A 9942-nucleotide genomic window follows, 5' to 3' on the forward strand; every position below is an offset into this window, starting at 1 on the left:
AAAAGACTTAACAAGAGCACACTGTTTCCGGTAAAAGGACGATGTACTCCCTTTTGGGATTCCAGAAGGGGAATGTGGTTTCCTTTTTTGAGAGGGTGTATCTCAATAGTCTAAAGTGCCTTCCCCTCCCAGTCTCCCTTTTCATTCATCTTCACTGATGTAAAGGAACTGGGTGAAAGCAGATGTCCATTGGGCAACCTTCATATTGCTGTCACCCGCCCTCTGTGTTCAGATCAGTGCAGATTAAGGAGAGAAGACAGGAAGAGGTAACCACTCTAGGCTATTGAGATGCAGCCAGATTTGTTTTGCCCCTGAGCATTTTACTTAGGCCTCTACAGGCGCCATCTGTTATCAAATATGTTCCCTCTGTTGGGCACACTAAGGGCTGTACCCCATCTCTCCATCTCAAGCGAGCACCGATAGAGAAACAATACAGAAAAAAAACCGAAAAAAAACAAAACATGATTTATCAAGTATTACTTGAAATGTATTTCTTTTGAAAGCCCTTTTGTGGTAATAAAATGAGTATTGTGTTAACCAAATGACTTGGTGCATCTCTTCGATCTGAATTATGTACTGTGTTGTCTCCGGACTAATTAGACCGTTTTGTTTGTTTACATTGTGTATGCTCTAGAGTGTTATGCTGCGCTGCAGAGAATTTCCTTGCATAAAAATGCATTCTTGTCGTAAGTCATACACTGCCATGCAAATGTGGCTGTAGAACGACCCCTAGTGGTAGAAAGAGAGAATGCATACTGGTTAAATAGCAGCGTTATCAAAACAGAACTGTCCATTATCCACTAGTAGATGGGTCCTTTTAGTGACTTCATTTATATAGCCTGATATTGAATCAATTCAAGTTACAATTTGTAAAAACTCAGTTGACAGAATGAGTGAAAAGCATCTTTAACTCTGCAAACAACATCAGATGATGTTTTTTTTTACCATCAGTCACCTCTAGGAGCCGGTACCCAAACGTACAGTCTTAGTGACGTCACTCTCATCCGCGCCAGAGAGCGACACAGCGGCGGGCGAGCGGCTGCGGAGGATGCCGACCCCGCTGCGGGGACAACCGCCAGGCGAGATGGCCGCCCTTCGCCTATTCCTAGCCGCATCATGCACCGCGACGTCTCGGCACCCATGAAGCCCCCGTTAATGAAGCCAAAACGGGCCAAAGCAAGGCGGAAAGAGGCCACTGAGAGAGAGAATGTACTGGCGCGTCGGGTTCGCCTGGACGCGGTCGTGTGTGGTTGATCTTGGCCGGAATCAGAGCTTCTCCTTCGGTCTGTGCGGCTCCGATGAGCACCTCTCTTTTTATGGGTACATCATCGCCGTCCCTCTGCAGGACTACGGCGGCATCATGTCGGCTCTGGGCTCGGACTCTTGGTGGCGAAAAACGCTCTATTTGACCGGGGGTGCTCTGCTCGCCGCCGCTGCCTATCTACTGCATGAGCTGCTCGCCATCAGGTACCGGAGAAGCTGTCAATAACGCAAAAAATGCATAAAATGCACGCTTGTTTACAATCAATAATTTGGGCCAATGTTGACACAGATTTAAAATGGTTGCCGTGGTGGCAAGGCGTGATTTGGCTCATTCTTAAATGACTGTTGTGTTGTATTTTCATTCGGTGTATGATACTAGGCTACTTAATCTGCGCGAGTTGGGCGGGGTGAGAGCTGCACGAGTGAAATCGGTTGAGAATAAGGATTCGTGAGTGGGGGGTTGTGATGTAACAGCCCGTGCCCGTTTCAAGGAGATTCCAGCTTCAGCAGAGCTACGGGGAAAAAAAATGAAACGAATGAGTCACGCGAGCGTTATGGCTTTTGATATTCTATTGCAATAGCGTATGGGATGTCGAATGAACATGCATGCATCCGAATGAACATGCTGCATATAGGCTATAGCTAGGCCTGCCTCAAATCTTTTTTTTTTTTTTTTTTGGGGGGGGTGGGGGTCCCTTTATTTTCAGAAGGCTACAAGGGATGACTTTAATGTAGCCTGTCAACAATCTCTCAAGGACATGAGATGATGGGCAGCGGACTTATGAGAATGTCCTACAAGGCCAAAGATGTCTCCCCTGTTTATGTCGAGCCGAATCTCGCTGTCGAAAACACACTGCGGTTGTGACAGGATGACCTTTCCTATAACCTCACGTGAGACAATGCCGATTCGGATATGAGCCAGGCCCGAGCACATTAGCTAATAGGAATTCGCCATCCCTTAAGGAGATGTAGAAACTGCAGCTTTGCCATTGATTCCCGGGGTTTTAGCTAAAATGATGGTTCTGGTGGTGATTGAGTTAGGATGGTGTTGCTCTTACACAAACATCTCCGGTTACCTGCAGCAAGGCTAGAAGGCCTACTCAGCAATTACATGTTTAGATACAACTACACACTCACAGAGATCGATGCGCAGGATTTCATCTAAACTATAAGGGCATTGTGTGTGTAGGCTAAAGCTTGATTTTGTAAATATAAAATGACTTCGTCTGTCTAATTAAATGTGGCTATTGCCCAATGCTTGTTTTCACAATAGTTGTCTGTTTTTGTAGGATCTTTAAATAGTTTTCTTATTTCTTATGTGTCTTAGTAGCTAACTGCTGTATAGTTGACAGATTCCTCTCTGCCAGTGTATCGAAGTAGTAAGCCTAGGCCAATGCATTCATTAGATAATTGGATCAAAAGCTGCGTTTTTTGAGGCAGTGGGCATTTCAGCACCACCGCGAAGTGGACAGCGCCACAGTAGTCCAGCACCGCTGATGCGATCATCACGTTTCAGCACCTCTCCAAAGTGAACAGCTCACTTTCAGATCTGCGTTATTTTAACGTCACTAGGGCCCTCTTTTGTGACTGTGATTAATGTGCGCTATTATCTGGTATAGGCTGCAGTGGCCCGGTCATGTTATTGCATTGCAACAACTCACACAGTGATGTCCTAATTGTTTTGACATTGTAGTGTCCCGTTGGCAATGTCGCCCTTGGCTGAGGACGGTTCAGTGTTGTGCAAAGCTCTCTGTGTCAGTTAACTGTACAAGTGCCATGCTAGTGAATACTCAATGCACAAGATACCTAATGTAACATTTAATAGAACATTATCACTATTCAATATTCCAGCATATATTCATATATTTAATGTGGCTTGGGACTGCCATAACTCTGCAGGCTAAGCCTGTGCATAGAGAAAGTCAAAAGAATGTATTTGAATTTGAAAACTGCCCTGCACTAAGAGCAGATGGTATTCCACAAATTCGCTGGCACTTATCAGAATTATTAAATATTTGTTTCATTTTTCATCCTAAGCCCTGTTTACATTTAAGCCTTTACATGCACAAACAATAGCATCTAATTGATTTCCAGTAACTATCATTTATTCTTTGAGTATTGATTCTTAAAGTTCAACCTGTCTCGTCCTGGTTGGTCTACAGGAAGGAGCAAGAGCTGGACTCCCAAGATGCCATCATCCTCCACCAGTTCTCCCGGCCCAAGAGTGGGGTCCCCTCCCTCTCCCCCTTCTGCCTCAAGATGGAGACCTACCTGCGTATGGTCGACCTGCCCTATCAGGTAGGGTGTGTGTGTTTTTGTGTGTGTGTGTGTGTTTTTGTGTGTTTTTGTGTGTTTTTGTGTGTGTGTGTGTGTGTTTTTGTGTGTGTGTGTGTGTGTGTTTTTGTGTGTGTGTGTGTTTGAGAGAGCAGCAGGAGAGTGACAGAGAGAAGGAAAGACTGAGGGTGTGCACTTCTAACGAGTGTGAAGTGTATGATCACGTTTAAAAATATTCCCCCCTGCTGTCCCCCCCCTGCTGTTCCCCCTCCCTCCTTCCTTCCCCCCTTCCTCCCCTCCTTCCTCCCCTCCTTCCCTCTCTCCTACAGAACTACTTTGATGGGAAGCTGTCTCCCCAGGGCAAGATGCCGTGGATCGAGTATAACAAGGAGCAGGTGTGTGGCACAGAGTTCATCATCGACTTCCTGGAGGAGAAACTGGGTGTGGGCCTCAACAAGAGCCTGAGTCCGCAGGAGAGGGCCGTGTCGCGTGCAGTCACCAAGATGGTGGAGGAACACTTCTACTGGTGAGGGGCTTTTTGAAGCAACCAGGGTGGGGGTGGGTTGAATTCTAATTCAATCACCTCAGGAAATAAGTTGAAATTCCAATTCCTTGATTGCAAAAGGGGGCATTGATTTTCAATAATTTCTCAGAAGCTTTGTACATTTTCGAAATCGTAATCACTTCCTGAATTGACTGAATCGAAATGGAGTTGACCAACCGCAGGAGACACTGTTGTTCTGTATCCACAGTATTGTTTTTCTCCTGGTTATTGTGTACAAGTGAGGTGTGAGTGGTCATGTTTTCATGCATGTGTGTGATGCAGATGTGTTGGTGTTCATACGTCAGTGCTGGTGTGTGAGTTTAAACTGCACTGATGATGCACAAGTCCAAGCATATCTATAACCTCTAAGAAATATGGGGTTTCCATGTAATTCACACTATTCTATTGTGCTCAAATGTGTGTGTGTGCGCGTGTGCGTGCGTGTGTCTGTGTGTCTGTGTCTGTGTCTCTGTGTCTCTGTGTGTGTGTGTGTGTGTGTGTGTGTGTGTGTGTGTGTGTGTGTGTGTCTGTGTCTCTGTGTCTGTGTGTGTGTGTGTGTGTGTGTGTGTGTGTGTGTGTGTGTGTGTGTGTGTGTGTGTGTGTGTCTCAGGACCATAGCATACTGTCAGTGGGTGGACAACCTGGAGGAGACCCAGAAGATGCTGGCGGTGAGCGGGCCACTCAGTGACCTCCTCAAGTGGATCCTGAGTCACCTGACAGGCGGCATCGTAAAGCGGGAGATGTACGGCCACGGGATTGGCCGCTTCTCCAAGGAAGAAGTCTACGCCCTGATGGAGAAGGACATGCGTACACTGGCCACCCTGCTCGGTACGCAGATTAGTTTACACACTGTCGCTGAGATTGTAATCTGATGAAGACATGTAATCTGACATGTAATCTGACCCACAATCATAAAAAAACTTCATAAAGATCATAAACTATGATAAGACCACACAGATCATAATCACTATCTTAATGATTATGATAAAATGTGATAATTTCAATACAATCATTGTTATTATTACCATGCCATTTCATAATGGACGTACATGTACTGCAGCCTTTAAGATATAGTTCATCTCAAAATCAAACTGTGTCAGATGTTTTCATACTTGGAGAGCGGCCTAAAGTTGATCTGAGTTCACATTCCGTTCCATTGCCATCTGCTCGGTAGATCCTGTTCCAGTCCTGTCGGCTGTATACATTAGGAACGATCCATAGGTTTCAACCCTAAATGACCAGGAGGAGAGCAGGCTAGTCAACCTGCCAGAGGATGAGTGACAGCTAGCATTGCTGGGGGTTCTGAGCAGTGGAGCCTGGTGGAGGTAGAAATCGGAGGACGGGCTCATTGTAATTCTATGCATTACAATGAGCCCGTCCTCCGATTTCTACCTCCACCAGCCTCCACCTGTTCTGAGATCTTGTCTCTCTCATTCTTTAGAGCCCAGGCCAGATGTTGACCCATTTGTTTTCTTGTAAACAGACCTGGGTTCAGATACTTAGCTGTGCTTGATTGAGTTTGTCTGGCGCAAAGGAATAAATGGAATAGTTGTTTATCAGTGCAACCCTGCCCATCTGGACACTGCAGACAGACTCAAAAACGTGTGTGTTTATAGCAGTGCTAATATAGAGGTACCAGTAGTGCAGACTCTTGTTCTAACCCATCATTAGCACACTTGACTCATCAGTGGCTCAGCTTGTCAGCTGAATAAGACTAGTTAGGTAAAAATAAAATAGGTTTATTTATCATACGCACAGGATACAGATGTAAACGGTACAATAAAATGCTTGAAACAATCAACCTTTCAACAGTAAAAAAAGTAGTGTAAAAGTAGTGTAAATAGAAGGATAGGAATATAATAGAATAATAACAAACACAATAGACAGTAAGGCATAGTAAGTAGTTAGTGCTTGGCTAACTGCTAACCCGCTAGCTCTTGTGGAGGAGGTTTGGCTCATTGGCCATAGTTTACATGCACTGGGTTGTAAAATACCCAGCTTAATATCCTCAGGGAATAGCCTTTTCATAACATTAGTACACTCCTGCCCTCCTGTGGCGAATATTGAACACTACATCATGTGTATTCTTTTGCATAGGCTAATACCTGTGTGTACTTGTGTACTTGTGTGTGTGTGTGTGTGTGTGTGTGTGTGTGTGTGTGTGTGTGTGTGTGTGTGTGTGTGTGTGTGTGTGTGTGTGTGTGTGTGTGTGTGTGTGTGTGTGTTTTCTACCACCCTCTAGGTGATAAGAAGTACCTGATGGGTCCTAAGCTCTCAACAGTGGATGCTGCTGTGTTCAGCCATCTTGCTCCAGCCATGTGGACGCTACCGGGAACACGGCCAGAGCAGCTCATCAAAGGTGAGGTCATCAACATGCGACATTTACTGTTACTTACCATAAGGATGTATGGAGTAGGCACCTGCTATCTTTCCCATTCATTGTATTTGTGACTGGGCCATGTAGTAAACTAGGATGGGACTTCCTATGAGTTGGGAAGTCCCAACTCAAGTCAGCCAATTGCGTCAACACATAGTCTTCTTCTCCAATAGGTTTATCTATAGGTTGTAAATGGCTTTCAGGTGCATGATGCCATCTACTGGTGCCAATAAATGACTGACCTGAGACACCAGAGCTGTGTTGATACTGCACTCCAGCACAGCAGGTGGCAGTGAATCACCAACATTTGATTTAGGCCCACTCAAATCACGGAAGATGAAGAAAGTGGACTACATGGTGCTCCCCATATAACCACAGTTATTTTACTGGAGTGCGCCCTCAAATGTTTATAACTCTATGATTATTCCTCACTAGAGAATACATTAGAGGAGTGTAAATCAGGTAAAGTAGGCCTAGTGGTCATTGTTCCCATACAGATACATGGGTCAAGGTGAAGGGTAGGGGAGACATACTGTATATATGTAGGTGAGTGTGCCCTCTAGTGTTTATAACTCTAAGGGAGACATATACGTAGTACAGGGCAGTGCTGGTATTATGGTATCATGGTAGGAGCGGTATACAAAGCAGGACCAGCCCAGATGTAGGTAAATACGGGAGAGGCTGCAGGCCAGGCAGGTAGGGACTGGCCTCAGGCAGCCGGATAAAGGTTACTTAAAGGTTAGTTATGAAGGTTAGTTAAAGGTTAGTTATGAAGGTTAGTTAAAGGTTAGTTATGAAGGTTAGTTAAAGGGGCTTATTGAACAGCAAAGAGCAACACATATCAGCTAACTATTGACCAGAAAATGACATGAACGTTTTACTCGTTTTCAGCGGAGTATCTTAACCTTTCCCCCTCTTCTGCCCGTAGGCGAGCTGATCAACCTGGCCATGTACTGCGAGCGGATCCGCAGGCGCTTCTGGCCCGAGTGGTTCGTGGACCTGGAGGACTTCTGCTACGACGACACCACGGAGGAGAGCGGCACGCCCTCCAAGCTCCAGGACCTGGGCCTGTACTCCCGCACGGACACCTTCCAGGACGAGTCCAGCCCGCACACGCACCCGCTCACGCACACGCACACACACACACACACGCCCGCGCCCTCGCCCGCGCACACACACTCGCCTGAAAGCGACCGCACGGGCCACTCTCTCTATGACTCTGACATGGACACAGAGTGCTCCGAGATGGAGCAGCTCAAGTGTTGACCGCCGCACGACACACACACACGCGCGCGCGCACACACACACATACCATCGTACATGACGCACACACTTGTGGGGCTCGTGTCCAGAAACTCAACACATCGCCCCCTACCTCTCGAGCAGGGAATAACTATTGCAGGGCATCGGTGTTGTGAAGGGAGTTTCGTTGCCTGTGTTCATCGAGAGGTCATGGACTCTAGACGCACAATGAAGAGTGGAAGGGATGAAACAGGATGAAAGAGAGGAGGAGAGATAGAGGAATAAAGAAGGAAACACAGAGAGAGCGAGAGGAAGGGAAAGGGGGATGGAAAAATAGAGTGGGGTAAGGGGAGAGAGAGAGAGAGAGAGAAGGATAGATGAAGGACAGAAAGAGAAAAAAGAAAGACCAGGAGTTAATGACGCCGTCGCTGAGAAACTCCTCAAACTGGGTGACGTTGTCAGCAGTCGCCCAGCTTCCTGTCGTCGTCAGTTTCCTTCCGCCGTCGCCGCGGCAACAATGTGTGTGTGTCACCTGTGTCCCCCCCTACCTATCGAGCTGCACCGCTCGAACCCTGTGTGTGTGTTTGACATGCTAACCCCACTGACTTGTCCTTGTCCTTCGTCACCATTGAATCATTGTATTGATATTGTATGAATATATGAGGAACTGTATTGGGGACAATTGTGAATGAATACAGTTCCATATAAATACTATGTCAGATCCTGAATCTGATACAGATTATTTGATTTAAATATGAGTATAAATAGTATAGATAGCCTGCAAATAAATAAATATATATATATATATATATATATATATATATATATGATTCCCAATGTCTTATAATGTAAATAAGTGGCTCTCCTGACCTTTACAACTCCTCAATGCTTGTTGGATATGACCAAACTCTCTCTGGTGACCCCACTAACTACCCATTTCACTTGTCTAGGATCAGTCTTAAGACCTCTGAGTCATTCATTTCTACCCAGATGGCTGACTCTTTGTATTATGTAGTCCTACTTTGAATATCCCTTCAGTCTTCGGTCGAGCGGTCATTAATATCAAGGAGGAGAAAGATAGATATGATATAGATTCTGTGTGTTTATGCATTCAGCCATTGAGAGCGAATGAAACAATCACGTAGAAATAGACTTGATAGACTAAACCCTAGACATGCATGGCTGATAGGTGCCAAAAAAGGCAAATCACCCTTTACCCCCGCCGGTTATCTGTTATCTACGTTTCTATGCTGGCCTGTCTTAACGTTCATTATTTATTGTTGTTGTTGACACAGACTTCTGTGTGTTTGTGTGTGCCTCAGGCCAGAGGAATCGAACAAAGATGTAATGGATTAGAACACTTAGGCCTTTTGCTCAGCATCTCTGTTTTGGACATGTCTCGTGTGTCCACCCCCTCTGCTTATAGTTCTACCTTTAGCTATTCCTAGAAATAGAATGAATAGAAAGGACATAGTTGCTCATCACTCTGCGTTAAGCAGCTACAGTAATTGATTCCATGCTGGTGTGTGTGTGTGTGTGTGTGTTTCTGTCCATATGGTGCATCGATGAGTCACCACACCACAGGGTTCATTAAGATGTCTGCAGGCACACAAAGCAGAGTGAGCATGCACAGATACAAACAAGGGGAGGCTGTTGGAGGTAGAAATCAGAGGATGGGCTCATCGTAATGCATGGAACGGAATCAGGAATGGTATTGTTTCATACCATTCCTCATTCCTGTCGGTCCTCCGATTTCTCCCTCCACCAGCCTCCCCCGATACACACAAAGCCATAGAGAACATACTGTATAGACAGAGGACTCTTACCAAGTGTGACGATTGCAGCAGAGTTAGTGCAATAGTTTGAGCAGTTTGAGGGTTGTCTTTAGAGCAGGAGTTGCGGTTAGTTTGACAAAGATGACGATGACGATTGTAATGTTTATGATGGCGATGATGGTTATGCTGCTGCTTCTGATGATGATGATGATGATGATGATAATGATGATGATGAAGATGCTGCTTCTGATGACGATGGTGATGATGATAAGAATGATGTTGATGATGATAACGATGGTTAGGAAGATGACGATTTTGATGAAGATCCTCCTCAGTATGTTCACCTTATAAAGTCTTTTAACAAGGCAAGTGAGCAATACCGATTTCTGATTTGGATTTGACATAGTAATACATAATATGCCTTGTGTGTTTGTGTGTGTGTGTAGATTATGGATATCAACCAGTGC

At 45.4% G+C, this 9942-nt stretch overlaps 1 protein-coding gene across 1 annotated transcript; it reads left to right on the forward strand.

Annotated features, from left to right (window-relative positions):
* Positions 1 to 1207: 1207 nt before the first annotated feature.
* Positions 1208 to 7724, forward strand: faxca (failed axon connections homolog, metaxin like GST domain containing a; the record flags this gene model as incomplete). The annotated part of the gene is made up of 6 exons (XM_083688697.1): positions 1208 to 1467; positions 3426 to 3561; positions 3867 to 4063; positions 4692 to 4909; positions 6324 to 6440; positions 7387 to 7724. 6 exons carry the CDS (start codon positions 1208 to 1210, stop codon positions 7722 to 7724), a joined length of 1266 nt encoding a protein of 421 aa, XP_083544823.1.
* Between the last annotated feature and the right edge of the window lie 2218 nt (positions 7725 to 9942).

This window comes from Argentina silus (assembly GCF_951799395.1).
Source record: "Argentina silus genome assembly, chromosome: 17".
Taxonomy (NCBI): domain Eukaryota; kingdom Metazoa; phylum Chordata; class Actinopteri; order Argentiniformes; family Argentinidae; genus Argentina; species Argentina silus.